We start from the raw sequence: 25,064 nt of genomic DNA, 5'->3' as shown, positions 1-25,064 counted from the left end.
ATCAAATGTCTATTACAGCTCACTGCTTGCACGAGCGTGCCGTTTTTTCTTTTTTGTATAGAGCTGTTGTTTCTGTTACGCAACACTGTCACTTTAAAAGCACAACTAATGTGATCTTGCTGTTATAGTTATTCTGTCGCATCGCAAATAAGCATCGACTTTGAAAGGAACAGAAAATAAGCAGCAAAGTCTGAATGGTAACAATTCAGTTTAATCAAAAGTGATGAATTATCACACAAAATGTTTTAGAAATGAAATGTTTGTGCCCCCAAAGACAGGCCATTTGTTTGCTTGCAAATTTTGAATGTCTGTTCCACAGCTCTTAATGTGTTTGGGTTGATTTGTTAATGAGTTCAGCCCCTTTAGGGCACAAATAGGGAAGCAATGCTGCCTTCACGTGCTATTGGAATTATCGTAAATACGAGTTTCCTCGTTAAAGATTGGACATGAATGACCTCTTGAGTCATATTAACCACTGGGAAGCGCTGGGATAATTTTGATGCCCAAGTTCCCGAGTTGGGTGTGACAAACTTTAAACATGGCGGAGAGGAGAACGATTGCGGCTGTGACTGGTATTCTTTATTCTTTATCAGAATCGTCAGCAAGCAGACGATCTAGACTTCAGCCACATATTTTCTTTTTATTGGGGTAGTTGACATCTCCAACTTTGGGTTAAAATTAATTTATGGATGAGATAAATTGTATATTTAGGTGCTACATAGTGATTTTTGTCATAATATGAATTTTAAAACCTAGATATATTTCAGTAATGGGAGATCCAACACTGTATGAATAATAATTATGAAATAATTCAGTGGCTTTTAAGTGCAGTATAACACATTTTGTCCTTGTGTGCCCTTTCGATTCTACATTGCATTGTCAAAAATTAATGAGAATAATAAACCAATAATTAAGCTTATCTGAAAGGGTTCAATTAGAAAACACACACACACACACACACACAAAAAACATTTTAGATCTGTTAAGAAATTGGTTGGGTTTTGACTGTATAATGGCTGAAACATCCCTCCAGCACGGTTGAGAATGCCATTCACCCAGACACTCAAGAGGCTTTTCACAGATGTGATAAGCTGCTGTTTAATTGTCAGCCGTTAGTCACAGTTATGAAAGTTACGCAGAGAGATTCTGTCTTCCACCACAGTTAATCTTCAAATTATATAGTGTCAACAATCAAGGGCTGTCTGTTAAAATATAGATTTGCTGGAGAAAGTCTCTATGCATGTGTGAAATTACCTGCTCTGCCTGATGGCAAGGTCAGTCCAATCAGGTCTCAGTCCAATCCGGTCCGTCGGCTGTAATTCTCTGCATTTTCATTGAAATGTCAACAGCCTCAATTGAACGGCTCCTGTCAGTGGTGTGACTGCATGGCTCCATCTACTGGAACCTGGTTACCATAGAAATCTGTGCCAAGGATTTCTAAAAGGCTTCATCGGACATGCTTTTAACACCTTTTTGACATGACATGCTTTTTTTTCTTTTTTCTCATTATTTCTTGAACAGCTAAATTGAATATTTATCTAAATGCATAATATTATTTATATAAAATATTAATCTCTCTTGCTTGTATCACTCATTTACTAATGGTTACTCCATGCTCGCCTATGTTTGCTTAAAAGTAGCTTTTGTTCAGTTTTAGAGATGAATATCATAAAAACAATGTATAGAACATATGTTATATACATTAACATTACAATAGCTAACATGAAATGTTAATGAACTGTACTTTTACAGCATGTATTCATGTTTATGGTTAATGTTTGATTTCTGTTTCTCGGTTAATTTCTACATAAACTACATTTTTAACATTTCAAGTTGTATAAATCTAGTCAGATTATCTTTAGTTTGTGTTATGAACAGCACTTGAATTTAGAAAAAAAACATTAATCAAGAATAAATCATGTTAGTTCATATCTATTGCATTAAGAAACGTTAAAGAATTGAACATTATTGTAAAGTGTTACAAAAAAACAGAACAAAAAGAACCACGAACATTGATCCAGTGATAAATGGTTTCATTGCTTCACCAACATGACCAGAATTAATCCTGGTCATATTGAGAGCTAAATTAATGCACCAAAACTCTGTGATTTATGCATGTACGTGTCAAAGCAGCAATGGACGCTTGTCTCAGACTGCTTATTTGAATTTAACTCAGGCTTTAAAAACCATCGTTTCTGAAATTAGTTCTGCTTTCATGTAGTCTCAAGAGGAGGTGTGTGACTTGTTGCATGCAGCGCCCTTCCAGAACATCTTGCCAAGAGTTCACGTTAAAGGTAAGCTCATGTTTATGTATGTTTCCCGAGGATATTCAATATTTTTAGCATGCTTCATGTGAGAAGTTCCTCAAACATATCCAATAATCTCTCTACAACCCACACTTGTGCAGAAGGGGAGCGTCTGGATGCAAAGATGAAGCGTTTGGAGGCCAAATACACAGCACTGCATTTGGTGCCTCTGATCGAGCGTCTGGGAACCCCTCAGGTGGGCGAAACATCACTGCACCGACAGCCGCTTTAGTCGTGCTCTGCTGCTTTACCACCTCCAGCACACACATCTACTTATTGTCATTAGCATCTCCAATTACACACTTAACTGCTGCTTTGAACTCATCCCAGAGCCTTCCAGATTGTTGTGTTTTGTCAGTGGTAATGGGCAAATTGATTAATTTAAAATAAAAATGGTGATTTCTGGCTAAAGGTTACTTGAGGAAATTAATAGTACTTTATCCTTCTAACACCGCTATTTTCGTTATATTAATTGGTATTTCTACTAGGGCATTAGTAACTGATCTCTTGCTTTCTTTTTATGCTGCTTCTGTGCCAAAAGTCTTTTCAAAGTCCAAAACCTATTTCTGCCACATAAGAAAAAAAATATGCTTTGGTAACTCATGGTTTGTTTGTTTTTTAGATACAATTTTTTGAAAATGACACTATTATGAGACAATTTTTTTTTTTTTTTACGGTTGAAATTCACTCATCATTGACTTTTCTTCAAAATTTCAGCTCGTCCTAATTGACTTAATATATATGTCAATGTATTTTGACTTAATTTTGACTTGTCACAATTGACTTTTTATCTCACAAGTCAAACTTAATATATCATAATTATGACTAAGTATCTCATAATGTCAACTTTGTCATAGTAATAATTTTTTTTAAAAAGCAATGGTTAGCGAGTCGGACTTGTAACCCGAAGGTTGCCGGTTCGATTTTCAATACCGGCAAGAAAATGTCGGTGGGGGATTGAATGAACAGCACTCTATTCCACCCTCAATACCCACGACTGAGGTGCCCTTGAGCACGGCACCTATCCCCCAATCGCTGCACTGAATGGCTGCCCTCTGCTGTGTGTGTGTGTGTGTGTGTGTTCGCTACGCACTGCTCTTAGTGGGTATGCACTAACTTGGATGGGTTAAATGCAGAGGTCAAATTCCAAATATGGGTTACCACGTCATGTCACTTTTTTAAATTCTAACTTGTCATAATTATGATTTACCAAAGCATAATTATTTCCCTTATGTGGCAGAAATCTGCTTCCATAGTTATATTGAATGTTTAGGAAGTTGTAAAAGTGAAACAAACAAAAAATTACTTGGGTACAAGATGTTTGACCTCAGACCACTTTAATGGTTCCTGTCAAAGACATGCCAAACAGGCAGTTTCTCAGAAAATGTTTGTATTTGAACATAAATGAGTCTTGTCAGAATTGTCTCAATACCACTTAAATGTTGTGACAGTGCCACCTACTGGTCAAAATGTATAAATAATGGTAAATATTCATGGTTTGCAGCTATATTTGACTTTTTTTCATTCGTAGTAAAGTCTTTGTAGTCAGGAGCTGCAATGTCTTGATGCGGATTTAAGTGAGCCATGCTGGTCCGATTTTAATCCATACCCTTTACGATCTCTCATCAGCAAATTGCCATCGCCCGTGAGGGTGACCTGCTGACTAAAGAGCGCCTGTGCTGCGGTCTCTCCATGTTCGAGGTCATTCTGACTCGCGTCCGTGGTTATCTGGACGACCCGATCTGGCGCGGACCATTGCCCAGCAACGGCGTGATGCACGTGGACGAGTGCGTAGAGTTTCACAGGTTGTGGAGCGCCATGCAGTTTGTGTACTGCATCCCGGTGGGAGCTCACGAGTTCACCGTTGAGTGAGTGGAAACTGATCACCGGCTCTTTACAAAATTAGGATTTTGAGCTTTTTAAAAAGATTTTGATCCTCTTGCAGGCAATGTTTCGGAGATGGTCTGAACTGGGCCGGTTGCATGATTATCACATTACTCGGTCAGCACAGACGCTTTGATATCCTGGACTTCAGCTACCATCTCCTGAAGGTGCAGAAACATGACGGCAAAGACGAGATCATTAAGAGTGTGGTGAGTTTTTCGAAATGAGTTTAGTGTATTTTTCATGTAACTTCTGTAATCAAGACACCTACTAATCCATTTGTTTCCCTCCTACTTTAGCCACTAAAGAAAATGGGTGAACGAATTCGCAAGTTCCAGATTTTGAATGACGAAATCTTTGCCATTTTGAACAAGTACCTGAAGTCTGGGGATGGAGAGAACATGCCAGTAGAACATGTCCGTTGCTTTCAGCCTCCGATCCATCAGTCATTGGCCAGTAACTGAGATTGCCGTACATTTGCACCAATTAGAAGTGGAAGAGATGGTAGAGGGAAACATATTTAGCAACAAGTTTATCCTCAAGTTTAGGACCAGTTTCACTGTCACATTCTTCTTAAGGAAGCCTTTCTCATGCCAGCCTGTAGTGTTCACAGAGCCAGTAAGTTGCCTTGCGATTAGCTGAGAGATTTGGTATGCACCAATCAGTTGTACCATTATTGGTTTTGCACGTCTCAGGCTTTGGTAAACTAGGCTAATGTGTTTGAAGATGATGTAGACAAACAGTTTTACTTAGTGTATTTCAGGTTGATTTGTTTTGTATACACACTCGTGCCTTATTATAGATAAATGACTTATCTTTTATATGTTAATGATAGCACAGCACTACTCATTTTCATGTTTTATACTTGGGGAAAGCAGTGGGAAAGGGTTGGAAAATGGCCAAGTGGGTTTTATCAACTGATTATTTAAGCTTTTGCTGTGGTGAGAGACCCGTGGTATATTTTCTATGTGGTGTTGTTGAATGATTGCATGCAAGGTTTTTTTTTCTTCTATTATCCTGAATAAAACTTAAAAGGAATAGACCACCCAAAAATGAAAATCGTCATAATTTACTCACTCTTGTTATTCCAAACCTGTACCAGTATTTTTGAAGAATATGGGTAAACAAACAGTTGATGGGAGCCATTGGCTTCCATAAGTATTTTGTTTTCTACTATGGAAGTCAATGGCTCCCATCAACTGTTTGTTTATCCGTATTGTTCAAATATTTTCCTTTGTGTTCAACAGAAGAAACTCGTACAGGTTTGGAATAACATGAGGGTATGATGAAGTAAATGATGACAATTAAAATTTTTAGGTGAACTATCCCTTTAAGCGTAACCAAGTTTTTACTCTCAATAAACGTGCCTTTTAGTATTTGAATTATGTAATCAGATTTTAATTCATTAAATATGTATCAAACTTGGTTTCCCTGGCTCTTTCTTTACAAAAAAAGGTAAGTGGGTTAAAGGACTAGTTCACAAAAATACAAATCGTCATTGTTGACTCCAAAAATGAAAAAAAGAAAGCACTATATAATAGTCTCTGCCAGAGGCCATGAACCAGATGATCAAAATCTTCAAGATGAGTGTTGAAATAGATTGGAAGTAAATTATACATTTTGCAGGACAGTGGGGTCTCCCCCAGAAGAGTTGATCGGGTTGATGCTATTCATAATCCGAAGGTAGCTGTGTGTAATGTTAATTTTTTACTGACAAAAACATGAGATAAATAACAGAAGATATTAACATTTCAGATACTTGAATGAGCTCAAGATGAACAATTAACACTGGTAAACTGAAGCGCATCGCTAGTGGGTTAATTATCTCACCCAAACGCATACCATACATGCATACAAACAATATAGATGTAATATTACAGCTTGCATATGTACAAAATGACAAATGAAACCAACTTGTACTAAGTTGCGTGCTAGTAAGACTGTGTGTGATGATGTGCACTGGATACAGATAAAAACTACTGCACAAAGAATTCACAAAATTATAGAGTACTCAACAGAATGCTATTCAGGCACTCAGATTTTCACAAGGACCATTTAAAATGTTGAGCCATGTTTGAACACTTGGTTTAATTGTGAATTCGTCAACTAAAATTAGATGCCATTTTTGTCAGTATAATGAGCTACAACTTTATGAATATGATATGATATATTAACCGAACTTAAAAGGATTTTTGTCAAGTACTTTTGCATAAAACACTGGGTGCTTGTGAGAAACATGATTTTAGAAGACTAAAGACATTATCATGTTTTGGGTAAATTTTTGGTTGTAAAAAAAAAAAAAAACATGTTTGGAGTGACATGAGGGATGATTTAAATTAGATTTAGACACTAATAAATTGAGATGTCTCATTCCACTTTGATGTCTTTATTATAAAGTCAAAGCAACTACCAATTTTGTAGAAAGGAACTCAGTGCATGTAAATACAGATATCTGTACATAAAATATAACAAAAGTCTCTTAAAAACGTACAGTTGTATATTTACAGTGCTACATGAGGAATGAGATGATGCTTACCATGTAGTCTAGATTGAAATAAAACAAAAAGAGGCAAACAAAACCCTTAGTACAATCGATTGGTCCATCTTTTTTGACGTTTTTTTTTTTTTTTTGCTTTGAGTTGATTGTCTTAGGTTTTATCTCATCTGAAAAGGAAAAAAAAAAAAGCTAAAAGTCCATAGAGCAGCCAAACATTTTCATTGATGAACTTAAGAGACGGTCATAGTGCCGTTTCTCCTGGAGACGCTGTCGAAAGGCAACCCTAACTCTCTGTCGTCAAAGTCCTCCGTGACGTCATTATGTAGCAGCTCATAATTGGAGTGGTTGTGGGAGGCGATGCCGTTTGACACCGGCCCGTTCCTCTCGTCCTTCCTGATGGACACGGCCAGTGTCGCCAAGCTGATGCTAACGTCCTTAAAGGCGTGCAGAAGAAAGATGCCCACTATAATCGTAAAGAAACCGCTCATTGTGCCGATGATGTCATCGACCCCCATGTGTTCCCATTCTTTGAACAATATGGCAGAGCAGGAGAGCACTGAGGTGGTGAAGAACACGTAGTAGATGGGCGTCACCAGGGATGTGTTGAAGATGTCCAGTGCTTTGTTCAGGTAGTTGATCTGTGTGCTAACACAAGCGATCAGGCTCAGCAGCAGAAGCCAGGCCAAAGGCTTTCGCAACACTGGCTTCCCAGCGATGGCCTCCTTAATGGTGATGCCCAATCCCTTCACGCAGGAGACGGACAGGGCACCAATCACGGAGCAGATAGTGATGTAGACCAGGATGTTGGTCTGCCCGTGGCGTGGGCCCACTACGAAGATGAAGATGAGAGCTATGATGATGACAGCTGTTGCAAAGACCACAAAGCCTGGAGAAAAGACAATTATGATTAGTTATATACAGCACCTTCAAAAGAAACACATTTCTTTTATCAATATAAATATGTATGTACACAATGTTACAAAAGTTTGGGGTCAGTAAAAAAATGAATTAATACTTTTTAATTCCCCAAGACTGCATTCAATTGTGTGACAGTAAAGACAAAAATTCTATTTCAAATAAATGTTGTTCTTTTGCAATTTCTATTAATCAAAGAATATCACGGTGTCCCCCAAAAAATTAAGCAGCACAACTGTTTTCAACATTGATAACCAGAAATGTTTCTTGAGCAGCAAATCAGCATATCAGAATGATTTCTGAAGGATCATGTGACACTGAAGACTGGAGTAATGATGCTGAAAATTCAGCTTTGCCAATCCAAGAATAAATGTTAAAATATATTAAAATAGGAAACAGCTGGCATAAATTGTAATAGTATTTAACAATATTACTTAATGTATTTTTGATCAAATAAAGATAGCCCTTGTGGGCATAATGAACTTCTTTTTCCAACACTGAAAGAATCTTACTGCCCCCTAAACTTTTGAACGATTGTGTGACCGATACTGAGTCTGCATATTAATATTACAAAAGCTCAGGGGTGTCAAACTCAGTTCCTGGAGGGCCATAGCCCTGCAGATTTTAGATCCAACCCTGCTTTAATACACAAACCTGTGGTTTTTAAATAAACCATGAAGGACTTGATTAGCTGAATTAGGTGTGTTTAATTAGGGTTGAGGAGAAACCCTCCAGAAACTGAGTTTGACACGCCTGCAATAGCTGAATTCATCTCCTCCATGAGCCTTCATTGTCTTTACATGTCATAGTTTACCTGGATCAACCAGTTTTTTGGCCATGTCGTCCAGGCTGTCCATCTCCTCCTCTTGAGGTGCGTGTATCACCATGGTAGTGGAGCCCAGGATACTGAGCAGACAGCCAAGCTTTCCGTGCAGGTTCAACCTCTCTGTCAGGAAGTACGAGGACAAAACCGCACTGCAAACAGGCAAACATTCAACTTAATCAGGACAGTTCTCCCAGAAATAAACACTCTCAACATTGTCATGTGACATGTCTATAATATTTTTAGAATTCTTAAGGTTCTTAAGAAGGAATGTACTGTACTAAGTAGGAATCTCAAAGAACCTGTACTTTTGGAAAAAAGTTGATTATGAGTGGCACTTTATTTTACAGTCCTGTTCCCCCTGTACTTATTACAGTAATTACAATAACTGGGTAATAACCCTGGACCTACTCCTAAACCTCACCTTAACTCCTGTAGTTGCCTTTTATTACCTAGTATTTTCTTAGGCAAGAACACTGGAAGTACACATACTGTAAAACAAAGTGCAACCAAATTATGACAATTGCTATTATATATTGATTATCTGACGCTTTGTTTTTTGTAAAATTCATAATAAAAAAAAGAGCCATGAGCTTTCATATATTTACCATCTATATTAGTTGTTCTAAACCTTTTTTATCCACAACAATTGTCAAGGTTTTCATGATTTACTATGTAAGATTTCTTAATCTTAAGCATTCCTAGAAAAAAAAAGACATTTCCCAGTCTAGAAATCTCATGTTTAAAATGATGCATATATCCAGGTTTTTCCGAAGTAGGAACCCAGATTTCCACGACGCTTTAGATTCTAGAGAGCATTTGATTGGACAGAAGATGTGATGAGAAGCTGAAGTCTGCGGTGATGTCATAAAAAATCCATGATCCATTTTAGCTGAAGTGAGAGACTGTAAGTTTTGAATGCTTATATCTCCTAAATGCAAATTGTGTCATTGTTTTGGAACACACCAGCTTATTCATAATTTTAAGGCTAACATATTCATAAGAAGCTAAAAAAAAACTTTCATTTTGATTTCAGGGGGCCTTTAAAGTCTACCTGAGACCCCTTGAGAAGTTTGTTGTGAATATAACAGGTTATGAGACTATGTTAACATCATGTGTTGTAGCATGTTTTGGTCCATTTGAGAGAATAACACCTTTGACATTAAGCATTAAAGGTCCCATTGCATGGATTATTTTATTATTTTAGAATGTTTCCTGGGGTGCCCTTATAATGTTAGTATGTGTTTTAGATCAAAAGTTGTTATAATTTAGAAATAAAAGGCATATTTCCTAGCCTGATTTCATCCTCTGATTTGAACGCTCTGTTTGAAGGGGCGTGTCTGCTGTGAGACTTCAGTGTAAACGCCCACTGCTGTGATTGGCTGACATGCTTGCATATGAAATATCTAGCATTACATGTGGAACTCTCTCGAAAACTTTTACTATTACAGCTATTATACGTTTTTACTATTACAGCTATCGAGATTAACGAATCGTGAGAAGTTTAAGTATTTAGATCTATTCCCATCACATAAAAGGTTGCAGTGATGAGCATTGAGCAGATGACAGTCTGTTGATCACGTGAATGAAGATCTTATCATTGCAACGCAGCTTCTGCACTCTCACTAATGCTTTCACCAATGCAAACATGAGGTAAGTACAGTAAGAGCTTTGTTGTGCAGCGTATCAGCGTCATTGATTTCATAACGAGTTTTGGCAAGTGTCCAGATAAACTCGCGCTGTGTGATTGACAGCTTGGGCGATTGGAAAGGGATTGTTCTTTGATTGCTTTCTATTAATCACAGTTTAAGTAAGATTATTTTCATCCTACTAAAAGAAACGAAGTGAAGTTGATCGTTTAGTCACTGGCTTGATTTACTGATGCATAAACAGTATTGAACGACTTTGAGAGAAAGATTATCTGTCTGAACTTGAACAATTACACATCAGAAATTCACATAACCCACTGGTTCTTCAGAGGCTCGGATGAAGGAACTAAAAAAATACTTTTGTGTTCATTTGTACATCCAAACATTGAGCAACTGCCATGCTTCGCTCGTTCGCAAGCCATGATGTCACTCGAGGAAAAAACAATATCGCGCTCGCGCAGCTCATTTTCTCATGGGCGGGCCAAATTCTTTTTGCGGGCAAAGAAGAGAAAGGGGAGGTAACCTTTCCCCTTATGACGACATAAGGGGAAGATTTCTAGATTCGCCCGTCTGAGCTTTCATTTTCTCAAAAATACCCAGGGCTTGGTTTAACAACATCAAAACGTCTAGCCACTGGGGGACCATAGGCAGGCTAGGGAAACTCATGTTAAGGTTAAAAAACCTCATCAAGTGAAATTTTCATGCAATGGGACCTTTAAGAGATGTATCACTTTGAGAAGCTAATGGTTGCAACGGCTATTATATTAAGCTTGTACTTGGTTTAAAAAACAAAAAAGGAAACCACAAAAATTAACCACTAGCATTAATCACACTTTGGTTGTGCGACAGAAACATCCTGCAAAAAAAACAATACTTGCCTCCACCTGTAGCATTCATTTTTATTTACACGTTAACACTAAACAGGATGTCATGTCATCAACATCAATTCATCAAAAATTGTCAAACCTGACTAGCACACTGAGAGCCCCGAGAGGAGTGACGAGTGTGGCGGGAGCAAAGGCGTATGCTGCGAAATTGGCAGCTTCACCAGCCCCCACTGTCAAAACAGACAGAATAAAATAGTTACTTCCAAGCAGCTGAGACACAAACATGATAAATATATACTGTATGTGTACAACTGCGTCATGTTTAAGATAAACATTAGTCGTTTACTCTGTCACTTACTTGATAACAAGCCAGCCCACCAAAGCCATTCTTTTAGGTATGCATGACCTCCTTGCCCTGGTAAAGCAAGATGATTAATGTTTCAAAATTATTCTATATTTTTTACTGACAGCAATTTGGTATGTCATACTTTCCATAATTAAATTGCATTGAATTTCATGTATTGGCCACCCTACTTTCTAGATATCAACACTGAAAAAAAGGCATTGACAACTACTTGGTTCAAACATTATAATCTCTCTATTTTTGTAACTGTCAAGTCAAAGAACTAAAATGCTACAAGTAAAAAGGTAAATGACATCACAGTTTGTATTGACGTTAAACAGAGAGTCAGTATTCCGTTAACCCTCTATGGTCCAACATTTAAACCGTTAAAACATTTGCGTTCGGTAAGATTTTCTCATGTTTTTGAAAAAAAAGTCTCTTTTACTTATCAAGACTGCGCTTATTTGATAAAAAATAAACCAATAATATTAAAGATATATTTCTTCTATTTGTTTTCCATTTTAACATATGTTAAAATACTTTTTATTCCTGTGATGGCAAAGCTGAATTTTCAGCATCATTACTCCAATCTTCAATGTCACATGATACTTCAGAAAACATTCTAATATGCTGATATGGTGCTAAAAAAACTACTTTTCTTATTAATATCAATGTTAAAAACAGTGGTGCTTTTTAAAAAAAAATTTTTTTTATAAATAAATAAAAATTCCAGTATTTGAAGTTAATTTACTTGCTGAATAAAAGTATTAATTTTTCTTTTTTTTAAATATATATCCACTATATCAACAAATTAGTTTTATAGTGACTATAAAGGGTAAAATATGAAAAAGGGGGTACTTTAAAAGACCTATTTATGTATAATTATCAGACATTAAACAAACACCTGTAAAATGTATTTTCTGTTGATTGTTCTTTTGTAATTATCATACTTTATTAATTCATTTATTAGGTTCATTTAAATTAAATAAAACCAATATAAATATATATGTTATTTATAATGAAAGAAAAAATAAACAATATAATCATGTCCGATTAATTTCTTCATAAAAACAAAATGTAACATAAAATAACTTATTAATACCATGATCATACAATGGAACGTAAACTACTCTATACACTAAATATGTATTCCAAGATGGGCCATTGGTAATCATGTCATTTATCAATGACAAAGCATTTTAAACAATTTGAAAGTCAACTATAACACAATACAAGTTTTTTTAAAACACCTTATTTAAGCAAAAACAAGTTTGAAACCAACTTGAGGTATTTAAATACAACAAAAATGGTTAAAAGATTTCCGCTGCTTATGTTTGTTGTCTAGCAACCAAAAAATCCTATCATATTACAGAATACAACACTGGAATAAATTAAACTCTATAAAAGTGAAAAGTCATTGGTTATAGTTTTCTTTTAAACAATGAAACTTATTTTTGTTGTCATTATAAATGACATGAGTCCATATACAGGGTTAAATATCTCAGTACGGTGAAGTCATGGAAACAGAGTTAATGATTTATAAAAAGTGTGTGGCAAGTGATCTGTGCTGTGCTGCACCTTTAAGTTGAAACGACAACAGCTACGGAACAGGTGTGTCAGAATAAAACATCTCAAAAATTTCCCCACCCAGACCAGTTAAACTTATGGCAAACCTGCGTATGATTTTCTGACACCATAAGATTATAAGCTTACAGAAAGAAACATACCTGCTCGCATCGAGCCCTTCCTGGCCAGTCGAAGGAGTCCTTTCTTCTTTAAGATGAAACTACCGCCGATAAATATACTGGAGCTTATTGCCAAAGCAAGGCCTATATAGAAATCGTACTTTCCTCTGTCTTGACCCATAGTGTCGTCGGTAGAGTTTCCTCTCGTCACATTGACATACATGCACCAAAGATTCAGTCCAGATGAACAATCCTGGCCAACTGCTGAGCCTGGCAAGAAATAAAAATATATCATAATTATGTAAATAAATTCCAATAAGTTCCAAGATAGGAATGAGCTTATATCATACCATTTTTATAAGAAACACTACTACACACATTACAGCTCACAAGATCTGATATTTCATTCATGTCAACACACACACACACTGCTCTGAGGGAGAATGAAGAATGACAGTGTGTGTGTAAAGCACAATAACTGACAAGATGACATGAGCAGTACAGGAAGTGACTCTATAAAACACTACAGGCTCGAAGTCCTATTACACATGTTGACTTAAAGCGAATGGTATCAGCATTGATCAATAGGTTTCACCCTAGTGACTTTTTTCTTCCGTCATTTCAATACAATGAAAGACTGAGAAAGTCATTGTGCAACTTTAATGCGTGTCCACGGAAGAAGTATTTCAGGTTTGTTTCAACATAAGGCCAGAATTTGAATGACAGAATTTTATTTTTGAGTGAACTATCCCTTTAAGGCGCAAAACATGAGCATACAGCTGATCCAGCAAACTTTACAGCGGTACAAAAATCCCATGTCCATTTTACCTAAGTGTTAACCAGTCATCTCTTAAGGGTCAACATTTGGTTGTCGCGACATTAGGCGAGATCTTCTTGATATGACAGCATGATGACAATTACCTTATGCATACAGCCAAACCCAGCCGGATAGCTTAGCCAATTAGCTTCATAATTCACATCAAAACACACGCGTGGCTAAAGGAGGTTATGAAGTCATTCAGAGTACCTAGTTAAATTCCAGCGATCAGCTCGACATCGTGTCCGGTCACAGAGATTTCACGGTTTTGACTTTCACATTTTCTCGCGACCATGAAATTCAGACGCGATGTTGACGCGAACCCAGGCAGATCCACCTACACAGCAGCGATGTCCGACTCGTGATCGAATCGTTCTTTTGAGTCGGATCTTTTCAAACAATCAGTTGAACCGGTTCACAAAACTCGGTCTGAACAATTCTTTCATTAATTGGACTGAATTTATCCATACGTTTTTCAAACTGCTAATATACTATAGTACATATAGCCGTGAATTAAATGCACCAATTATAAGATCAATTCTTTCAAATAAAAAAGATAATAAAAATAAAATATTACTTAACATTTCTAGTATTAAATATTAATTATTAATATTAGTTTAAACAGAATAAATTAAAAGGGCAGCACATGTCTACCGTCTTAAGAGCTTTGAAGTTCTGAAGATTAAATAACTTGAAAATTCAAAAGACAATAAAATAAAAAAATATGATGAAAAGACATATGATGCTTGACTTTACTATAATGAATGTAAAATCTGGCATGGAACAATAACAGATTACTCATTCAGCTGATGGCACTCATTTACTTCCATAGTTTTTTTTTCTACTATAGAAGTTAATGGGTGCTGTCAGTGACAAAGTCTGTCTGGTTACCAACATTCTTTAAAATATCTCATACAGAAACTCATACAGGTTTGGAACAACTTGAGGGTGATTATGTTAAGACGTTTTTATTTTTATTTTTGGTTGAACTATCTCTTTAAAGATTCGAGAGAAGATGAGTAAACTGATAGCAAGAGCCTTTGTGAACTGAGGATGGGGAGGAATGTTCCAAATAAAACGTATTGTATATGTTTTTGAATTTATTGTATGATTTTATCAACACTGTGAAACGTAAATTACATTTTGCTAATCTAAATGGGTTAGATTTTCCATGTAGCCTACCACATGATGCAGCAAAACGCCATGACGTAAAAGAATCACCGAACGCATTCTTTGAAATGAATTGTGCGAAAGAGCCGAATAGAGGCAAGTCGGACACCCATCAGTAGAAGGAAAGAGGAAACGTACGCGCATGCGCGGAACCTCTCTTTTGATTGGTCTTGTGACGTCTTGTGTTAAAGTCTATGGTTAAAGTCTTCCTTCATGCGTTTAAACATTGTAACAAAATGTAAAGTGCGTTTTAATCATTAAGGCGAAAACTTGTTTTTGTTATAGATATGTTAAATCATAAAAAGTTCCCTCCTCTCCTATTATCAAAGTGTGTGAGTGCTTTATGTTGAGCGCGTGACGTACAGCAGTTGCACAAAAGTAAATGTTAAGTCAGACAGGTGCAGAAACCAGACATAGGCTACAGGAATCTCTCTTGACATTAAAACAGCGTATTTTCTACAGCTAATCAAAACAAATTTACAATGAACCGTTGTGAGTATAAACACAGGTAAATATGTTATTAACATATCAAAATATATAAACATCGATAGATTGTAGAAGTATAAAACGGGTCTGGTTTTCATCCAGCAAACATTAGCAACTACAAAGCAAACGAAAAAAAAATCGATTAAAATAAAACGTAACTTTAAAGAAATCAAAAGAATAAACTGTGAATACAACCAGAAATGCCCCTACTGGAATACATAAAAATAACGCACAATTTACCCTGGGATTGAAATAATTTCCGTTCTCTGGGACTGGATCAGGACGCAGTGGGATCGAGGTTTAGGAAGCCAACTGTTGTCTCAAAGGTAAGAAAAACAGCCCCTACTGGCCGTCATCTCGCCATGCTTACAATTACATTCAATTATTGATGGTAGACTGACCAAACCTGTTACCATCGAATTATTCCAGACGTAAATCGGCGTTTATTTGTATATATATTTTTTTTACATTTTTGATTTATTCATGGTTGACTGCACACACACACACACACACACACACACAAACAATCAGAGGTTAATATAATATAAAATAAATGTTAGTTTTTATTTCCAATAAGCGATTAAATTAATTATATATTCTAAATTAAATTTAATTAAATAATTATATTCATGAAATCATTATATTATTAACTCTTGTGCTGTGTTGAAAATCATATAACACCTTTTGTGTTCCCGGTCAAAAATGACCAGCCTTGCTTGTAAATTGCTTGTAATGCTATATTGTCACCAAATATTGAATTCAATCTTTTTGTAAACTTTTCTTTCAATTTGGACAGGTTTTGTATTTTTGTTTATTTTTGAAACGGATTTATTGTAGACCTCGTTGATCTGAGCTTATGCAACTCGTATGCAAAGTTTTCTGTGTGTAAAAAGCATTATTTGTGGATAAATTTGTCAATATTCAACAAAATATGGAACAATTGCACTGTTTATTACACTTGTGTACTTTAATGTTTAACCAGGAAGTTTGTTTTGGAATGCTTTTATTTTGTATAAAATGGAACAAAAATAAATATATCATAACCAAATATTGGATTCAATCTTTTTGTGAATTTTCTATCAATAAAGGAAGGTTTCTGGTTAAACATCAAAGCGCACTAGTGTGATAAATTGTTCAAAATAATTGTACATTTTATTCAATATTATTAATATACATTTTAATAAATTCCACATTAAAATACACTTTTTTAAATTTAATATAATGAAGTCTATAAAATGTTATAGGATGTCTCCCTTATTTGGATTTGGAGTGGTTAATTACTATTAACACACAATATCTGATCTTTGTTTGTTAAACCAACCCTGTCAGTTCTTAAAAAAAAAAAAAATGATGTACTCATGAGTTAGTCCTCTTTAGCTTTGGTTTGGTTCCAAGCAAGTTTAGTTTCTTGAGAGATGCGTAATAAGGCAACACCCACAGATACTGTGATAAAACCACACAGAATACCCAAACAGTCCACAATGCCGAGTGCTGTCCATTCCCTGAAAAGAATAGCGGAGGCTATGATGACACAGGAGGTGAAAGTCACATAGTAAATGGCCTCAAACATGTTAGAGCTAAAGCTCTCCAAGGCTTTGTTGATAAAGGTGAACTGGATCAGAATACTGACTATGAGAATTCCCAGCAACCCCAGGAAGAGGTAAAGTGCTCTGCTATCACTTGGAGGTGTTCCACTGAAGGCCTCCTGAGCAGCCAGTCCCAGGCCTTTGCTGCTGGGCACAGTGAAACTCCCAAGGAGAGAACAGATGCCCACATACACCATAATGTTGGATTTTCCATGAACTGGAGACAGCCAACCGATCAGAATGATCAGTGATAAGACCACCAGTGAGATGTACACCAGGAACTCTGAAACATGAGTGGAAAGATCAGAAACATGGTATGGTTCAATGTATGAGAGTGAGTTAAAGGGATAGTTCATAGTTCAGTCATCATTTACTCACCGTCAAGTTGTATGAGTTTCTTTGTTCAGCTGAACACAAAAGATGATATTTTGAAGAATAAGGGTAACCAAGCACTTGCTGGTCCCCATTGACTTCCATAGCAGGAAACAATATACTATTGAAGTTAATGGGGACCAGAAAGCAAAATATTTTCTTTTGTGTTCAACTGAACAAAGAAACTCGTACAGGTTTAAAACAACATGAGGGTGAGTGAATGTAAATGATGACAGAGTTTTCATTTTTCTGTGAACTATCCCTTTAAGTTTATTCATTCACACATCAATTAATATAATGATGATGAAGCAGGATTCATTCCAGAGAAAACAAAAGGACTTTTAAACGTCAGATTTTGTTCAGCAAGTATCTATGTATTGCTATGCAAAAACACACCAGAAAAAAAGAGCTGCAGATGCTCTTATCCAAAGCGACTTGAAAAAAATCTGCCGTTAAGTGATTTTCACAAAAGTACAATAAGATGATTTCCATAACTTTGCAATTCATGGCAGGTTTCTGTGTTAACCCTTCTTATTCTTAAAGGGATAATCCACCCAATAATGAAAATTCTGTCATCATTTACATACCCTCATGTTGTTCCAAACCTGTATTACTTTCTTTCTTCTGCGGAACAAAATATTTTGAATAATGCTGGAAAAGAAAACATTTTCGGTTCCCATTGACTTGTATTTTTTGTCCACACTATGTATGTCAATAAGGACTGAATCAGTTTGGTTATCAGTTTTAGTTCCACAGAGGAAAGAAAGTCATACAGGTTTGGAATGACATGAAGTTGAGTAAATGATGACAGAACTTTCATTTTTGGGTGAACTATCCCTTTAACCACCAGACTACCATTGAGAATAGATGAATTATGGCTCCACCAGACATGTTTATCATACCTGGGCCCATCAGTCTTTCCTCTAGTTCCGCTCTTGATGTAACATTTTCAGACTTAGGCGAGTGAATGATGAGCACAACTGAACCACAACAGCACAAAGCGCAGCCAAGTTTTCCTATGAGATTGAGATGTTCTTGAAGCAGCCAGGATGCCAGAACGGCTCTGATTAATGATGAAAAGACAAAATCACATTAATCACTCCAGGTCACAATATAGATGCACTGCATTGAATACATTTCAATTAATGAAGAATATCTTAATATATATAATACAGAAATTCACCCAAAAAGGACTCCCAGGGCTCCAAGGGGAGTGACCACAACTGCTGGGGCAACATTGTATGCCAGAAAATTTCCTATTTGTCCCACAATCACTTAAAAAAAACAAAAAAACACTACCTTTATTAACATTAGTTACATTTTATTTGCAGATATAGAGGTATTACTCACTTGCAAGTGTACCACACCACCACACACAGTCAGCCAGGTAAGTTCCACCTGTAGTGTGACATAAATCATCCTTTAAATATTAAATCTGGACAGGAAGTGTAGCTTCTTTGGGACAAAATAAGGAAATAGCGGTCTTCTGATGTGAAATACCTGATTTGCGGGCTCGCAGTATCCCCTTTTTCTGGAGTACAAACGTGGATCCATTGATAAAACTGGACACAACAGCAATCGCAACACCAACGACTGGGAATGAAGTGTCGTCCATAAATGTATCTGAGTTTATGTGTAAACGGTCAGTGTAAGTTCACTCTTTGACTGGTGTTGATAAAGCCCTTATAGGCTTGTTATGTTGTGGTGGACTTTGTCATTCGTCTAGAAATGCACAAAAACATATGAATCGGCGTACATTACATCCCGGAAGTGCATTCTCAGGAGTTCCTTGCCAAACTAACGACCTCTACTGGTTAAAGGAGAGGACCAAACTAATATCTAATAAAAAGTAATTTAACAGATAAAGTTATACGCATTTAAAGCAAATAAAACTTTAAATTATATTTAAAGGGCCCATTGTGTCCCTGTGTTTCACGATACCTGTAGTATAAATATGAGGTGGCTGCGCAGAGCTTCAAGCTGTTAACAGCAGGTGGCGTTGTGATATAAAAAGTAAGTTTACATGTGAAAGTCTCAGCCACCTTTCATTGAATGGGGAAAAAAAGATGCAATACAAGTGAGTAGTCACTTTGGCTGTCAGTCCCATGAGGGTGAGTAAATGTTGACAGAATTTTCTTAAAAATGACATTGGAACATTTATTTTATTCACACAAATTTTCAAGTTTTAAAATGTAACAAATTTAACGTTTATAACAGGGATCCTGTTCCAGGAGATTTACCTTCCAGCTAAGTTCAGCAACTCTGATCAAACCTATGGATCAAACACAACTGAACCAGCTAATTAGATCTTCAGGAGCACTTGGTAATTACAGACAGGTACGTGTTGGATCAGGGTTGAATATGAACTCTACAAGTAGGTAGATCTCCAGGAACAGGATTGGGCCCCTGGTTTATAAAGTGTTTCCTAAAACCTATGCATGACAACAACAACAAAAAAGTGTTTTTATTATGATTAAAATATGACTTCAAATGACTTAAAATATAAAATATGATTAATATTTTGATTGTAATACTTTTCTGTCTTCTATGTTTTTTATCTTTTTTTTTTTTTTTTTTTTTGTACTTATTTGAGACATTGTTAGTATTTCATTTAAGCAATAATATGAATTTTAATTAAAAATATTTATTTAATTCAGAAGAAGGGCATTGCATTGTAAATATAGAGGATTTCATTAGTCCTACAGTTTTACTTTACTTACACTGTAATAATGCTAAATTAATTAACAATTAAATAAATGAAAAATACATTTAATTAAATAAAGAAAAATTGGTGCTCAGGTGTGGCATCTAAAACTCCCAATTCTTTTAAAATTATGCATGCAATTTTATGACCTCTTATTAATTTTGAAACTATACTGAATATTTGTACTTTATGAATTAATTTGTCACACCTCATAGTGGAATCAAAAATTATTGAAATCGTGAAAAACGTAAAGAAATCGTGACAGGTCAAGGTACATATGATATACACTACATTAATATACATTTTTGCTTAAAATATAGGCAAGTCCAAGAAAAATTGTGTATTATAGTTTATGCGGTAAAACCATAGACTATAAACCAAATATACGTCATTTTATAAATTCTCAATTTTTATGAACGCCGTGCTCCATGTGTCTCTATCCCAGCCTGTGATTGGCCCTTGCGTCGTCCCGCCCTCCGATTGATGTACGTCATCTGATTCTTCTGCATCTGTTTGGCTGCCAATACTGTCAATCAACACACGACATGGCCGACATTAAAGTGCAGTGAAGCTGGTGGTAGGACCGAAGCAGTAAGGATTCAATAAGACAACCGAACAGGTAAAAAATGCGTTGATTCCGTTATGACTTTTAGGATAGGAAAAGGTAGCTGGGTTGCGGTATTAATAGGCTGTAGTGTGTTGAAGAATAGCAGGCCAGAGCGCTGTATTTGGTAACGTCCTGTCTTGTAGCTGCTAGCGGCTGACAGCCTGAGTTCCATCAACAACACACCGTTCACAGATAGCAACCTGCAGCATTACATCGATCATCTGTTGATTAAAACAACAAAACTATTTTACTCGCATGTAGATACTGACATAAGAGATTAGATACGGATGTGACCAAGCCAACACCCAGTTTATTTTAATAAATTATTTTAGTGATGCTCTCCTGTTCGATCAGGACTGTATGCTTTAACACAGTTCCACAATCATATTTTAATTATTTTTTAATGATTTTATATTCATATTTGACTGCTTATGTTAAATATTTCTCATTTGTTCGTTTTCATGCTTTGCAGGAATAGGTGGACGACAGTTTAACATTTCAAGGTTGATTAGGCTTGAAGTTAAAGGAACAGTTCACACAAAAATTAAACGTTTGCCAATATTCTTATATCATTTCATAGCCATTTTGAAGAATGTGTTGTGCAATGACAATGAAGGGTGACAAAATATGTCAAATCACATAAGGGATTCAAAATGTTTAAAAAATGTCCATTATACGTGTGTGCTTGTATTACAAGAATTGCTTGATCTTTTTCGCAGAATCATTCTGGGTGATTCTTGAGTTCCAATCATTGACTCAATGATTTGATCTCAATATTTAAAGGAATAGTTCACTCAAAAATGTCAATTATCTCATAATTTACTCAATCTCAATCCATTCTATGAGTTTCATCTTTCATCCGAACACAAGCCGAGTTAAATATCCTGACTCTTCCCAGCTTTGTTATGGTATTGAATATTGAGTTTTTGAAACTCCAAAAAGTTCTTTCATCCATCATAAAAGTAATCTATAGGTTAAGTGGGTTAATAAATGCCTTCTGAAGCAAATCAAAGTTTTTTGTAAGAAAAATATCCATATTTAAAACTTTATAAGCCATAATCACTGGCTTCCGGCAACGGCTGTACGCGCGTTCACGAGATAGTCGAGTTTTGGTGGTAGGTTGACCTCTGACCTGACGTAATTTCGGTGTGTTTCACAAAGATATCATGCAAGAAGACTTGAAATATAGTGCTTGAGTAGTGTGGACTATTTTGATTTTGAGATATAGGCTAATATCATTAATTCACCATTCTTTTCATGGAAAAAATTGTCAAAAGAATTCTGGATTTGGAAAGACCAAATTTTCAATGTTGGACGACCTATCCCTTTAAAATGACTTGCTGTTATTTCTAGGCCTATTTTAATGTTTTTGTAATGCATTAGATGTTTGTTAGGAATAGGATGAATGTTCACCAAGTATTATGCTGAATGAATATAGTTTTGAATTTGGCTATGAAGATGGTTCCCAATTATCTGAAAGTAAACACTGTACTGCAATGACTGAACTACTGTGCCTTTGAGAAAATCTATATGCAAATAATCAATATTAACTAGGGTGGGATAGTCATTTTAATGAGATCTAGGTAGCATGATGTGTTTTGTTTTGCTTGTCAAAGCTTCACGCCACAGTGTTAACTTGTTTGATCTGTGAATGTGTCTCTTTAAGGAAGGCTGCGTCTGCAGCCTGGAGAGCTGAGGGAAGGATGCCGTCTCCATCTTTTTCCCTTGATGCCCAGCTGCGCTTCCATGACAAATGGCTGAAGATAGACTTGCAGGTAAATTTTGTCATCGGTCCAAATATTGTCGCCTAGGATGCCCCAGCCTTGATGCTAAATATAGAGTGTTGATGTTTTTTTAAGGGGGCAGGGATGTATTGAAGTCCTTATCCGAAAGCTACTTGGTTGCACTGTTGGTCAACATTTAGCAATGTGGGTAGTGTACTAAGTCTCAGCAGAAACAGGAATTGTTTGTTGACATTGAAAATCTTTTGTATCTTGTTTCTTGGTGAGTAGATACATTCTTTTGGTCAGTTGCATATTAAAAGTATCGCTTGAGGTCTTAAACTTAAAAAGCTTGTATTGTGTGTTTCTGAAAATGGTTCCCTTAGCAATGGGGTAACAGCATTTCAGTCAATGTGCCTTGCTGTCAGAGCTCTCAAAGCAAACAGAAGTCTCTTTATGCTTATTTTTCTGACCTCCTGTTGGTGTTTACTGTGAGACTTCTCATGCTGCCTGATTTTATGAATATTGTGAACTTGCCAAAAGCTGTTTGGGTGCCTTTTTGTTTGTGAGAAATATATATAAAGTTATTTATTTTGGGAGACTATTGCTTGAAACAAGACAGGCTAGCTTGCTTGTCAGTTTTGTTTTGAAAATTTACTTAACTTTTGTTGTTTGGTTATGTTTCAGTGACTTCATTGTTAGAAGTTGAATCATTTTGTTGTTCTTCCTAAATTGGGATATGAGATGTTATTAATAGGGCTGCATGAAATCTAATTGTGATTCTTCTTATAAAAAACGCTGCCTTTGTGATTTGATAATTCGCACTAAGCCATATCACGATTTTGGTTTAATTTCAATTGTGTAGCCGTAATTATTAACCATCTTGTTGCCATGTCATCATGGTCCATGTTAACTCTTGTCCATGTTACGCTAATATTTCATCCGAACAGCAACAAAGACATGTAAACGAAACAGAAACCGGACATTAAGTCACAAGATGTGACCCTAAAAAGGACTGATTTTGCATTTCTACTAAAATGATACACAAGTATTCTAAAAAGTACGATGTAATACCATTGTCCATTTGAATTTAAAATGATTCTGAATGATTACCATATTCATATACTCTAATATTCATATTCTGATATTGCACGGTACTTTAAAGAGTAAATTTGGTACTACCATAGTACATGTCCTAAAGCCAAGGTAGTACTGCTTTGTAGAAGCTTTTTGTTAGTGGTGGTTGTTGATATGCCCACCATTTATGTTAAATTCCATTTATCTTTTTACACGTATAAATGGTATTTAACTGTTTTAAAATAGGTTTGTGTGAAGTGTGGTAGTAGATTATACAGCAATGTCCAATTCTGTAATGACTATGGTTTTCGATTATGTCTATTTTACATTTTTCAGTTGTCACACCAAACAGTTTGGCTTATGAAAATGTGACATTTTCTAAATTAGGATGCGTGTAAATGCTATGCCGCTACATGATCATTGACATCTTGTTGCAGAGATATTGCCTCATGTTTTGAAGGGAAAATACATCTGCTGTGAATAATTGTTCAACACGGATTCAGTTTCAAAACGCTGGATGAATTTAGTACTAATTCTTGGTAGTAGTGCAGTGATGACTTATGAAATCAACACCCCAAAATGGTGTTTATGTGTATCTGTATGTTTGGGTCTCTCTCTGTGACATTTGTCTGGAGTATTGCTCAAGGTGCTGTAGCTGTTATTAGCATCGGCTCGATGGTTGTGAAAGTCTCTCTGTTTTTTACCGTTGGAAGGCTGTTGTCTTGATACATTTTTTCTTGATACATTTGAGTCTGGGCTCTGAGTTTCAGTAATTATTGCTCAGGTACTCATTGAGAATTTGGTAGCATTGAAAGGTGACTGTGCTGACTAGCTGGCTGAAATGGAAATGCTGTAGATGCTAATGGTCACCAAAGGATCTCTGCCATTTATATAATGTTACAACATATTTCTATTTCAAGTAAATGCTATTCATTTGAACTTTCTAAATGATCAAAGAATTTTGAGAATTCTTTTAATCACGATTTCCACACAAATATGAAGAATAAGAAGAAATATTTCTTGAGAACCAAATCAGCATATTAAAATGATTTCTGAAGGACCATGTGAGTGATGGCTGCAGAAAATCAGCTTTGATATTCAAGGAATAAATTACATTTTAAACATACATTACATTTAAAAACAGCTATTTTAAATGGTGATATTTTCACAATATCACTGTTTTTACTGTATTTTTGATCAAGTAAATGCAGCCTTGGTGACTGTTTAGTGACTTTTGAACGGCGTAAGAAACTTTTGAATGCTTGTGTGTGTGTGTGTAGTTTTACTTTTAACAACATATTTAAATGTTATATTTTGTGTCATAAAGCAAGATATTTATATTTTTAGTTTAATGTTAAGTCTTCTTTCCTTAAGTATAATAAATTAATAGCTCCTATATATAATAGCCTATCTCCTCTGTGTTACAGCGAGCCTTCTCTCCTGAAGGACTGAGCGAGATGTGGAACGAGATGGTGAAGGATGAAGAAATTGTCTTTGACAGAGAAGAGTCTGCCCATCCAGGTAAAAGCCCCATTACCCTTAAATCCAATTGGATTACTATATATTTTATGAAGTTGGCTTCTTTTCATGATGTT

The 25,064-nt window shown here is 35.9% G+C and overlaps 3 protein-coding genes across 8 annotated transcripts in view; 2 read left to right on the top strand and 1 right to left on the bottom strand.

Moving 5' to 3' along the window:
- The window catches only part of cyfip1 (cytoplasmic FMR1 interacting protein 1), a 43,364-nt gene extending 37,748 nt beyond the window's left edge, over positions 1–5,616 (top strand). Inside the window, exons 27-31 of the mRNA XM_079883465.1 lie at positions 2,222–2,294; positions 2,408–2,502; positions 3,936–4,174; positions 4,252–4,399; positions 4,490–5,616. Coding sequence (XP_079739591.1) covers positions 2,222–2,294; positions 2,408–2,502; positions 3,936–4,174; positions 4,252–4,399; positions 4,490–4,654 — 720 coding nt within the window. The 3' untranslated portion in view covers positions 4,655–5,616. The remainder of the gene's footprint in view (positions 1–2,221; positions 2,295–2,407; positions 2,503–3,935; positions 4,175–4,251; positions 4,400–4,489) is intronic.
- A 263-nt stretch (positions 5,617–5,879) lies between these two features.
- nipa2 (NIPA magnesium transporter 2) lies at positions 5,880–19,052 on the bottom strand. 6 transcript variants are annotated; one of them, XM_079883471.1, is made up of 9 exons: positions 18,861–19,052; positions 18,711–18,758; positions 18,544–18,634; positions 18,263–18,423; positions 12,972–13,199; positions 11,260–11,316; positions 11,041–11,131; positions 8,417–8,577; positions 5,880–7,573 (listed from the first exon to the last, which is right to left on the bottom strand). In XM_079883471.1, the coding sequence occupies exons 1-9, from the start codon at positions 18,973–18,975 to the stop codon at positions 6,918–6,920; spliced, it is 1,608 nt and encodes a 535-aa protein (XP_079739597.1). In that variant the 5' UTR covers positions 18,976–19,052; the 3' UTR covers positions 5,880–6,917. The 6 variants fall into 6 exon arrangements, with proteins under 6 accessions (XP_079739597.1, XP_079739593.1, XP_079739595.1 ...); XM_079883467.1 differs by lacking the exons at positions 18,263–18,423; positions 18,544–18,634; positions 18,711–18,758; positions 18,861–19,052 and adding an exon at positions 15,643–15,749; XM_079883469.1 differs by lacking the exons at positions 18,263–18,423; positions 18,544–18,634; positions 18,711–18,758; positions 18,861–19,052 and adding an exon at positions 14,929–14,949.
- Positions 19,053–20,592: 1,540 nt separating this feature from the next.
- The window catches only part of herc2 (HECT and RLD domain containing E3 ubiquitin protein ligase 2), a 65,183-nt gene continuing 60,711 nt past the window's right edge, over positions 20,593–25,064 (top strand). The window contains exons 1-3 of the mRNA XM_079882533.1: positions 20,593–20,683; positions 22,338–22,446; positions 24,897–24,990. Coding sequence (XP_079738659.1) covers positions 22,375–22,446; positions 24,897–24,990 — 166 coding nt within the window. The 5' untranslated portion in view covers positions 20,593–20,683; positions 22,338–22,374. The remainder of the gene's footprint in view (positions 20,684–22,337; positions 22,447–24,896; positions 24,991–25,064) is intronic.

The sequence above is a fragment of the Squalius cephalus genome (assembly GCF_949319135.1).
Source record: "Squalius cephalus genome assembly, chromosome: 10".
NCBI classification, from domain to species: Eukaryota; Metazoa; Chordata; class Actinopteri; order Cypriniformes; family Leuciscidae; genus Squalius; species Squalius cephalus.
The sequence above is the reverse complement of the archived record's forward strand: the minus strand, read 5'-3'. Positions and strand labels throughout refer to the sequence as shown.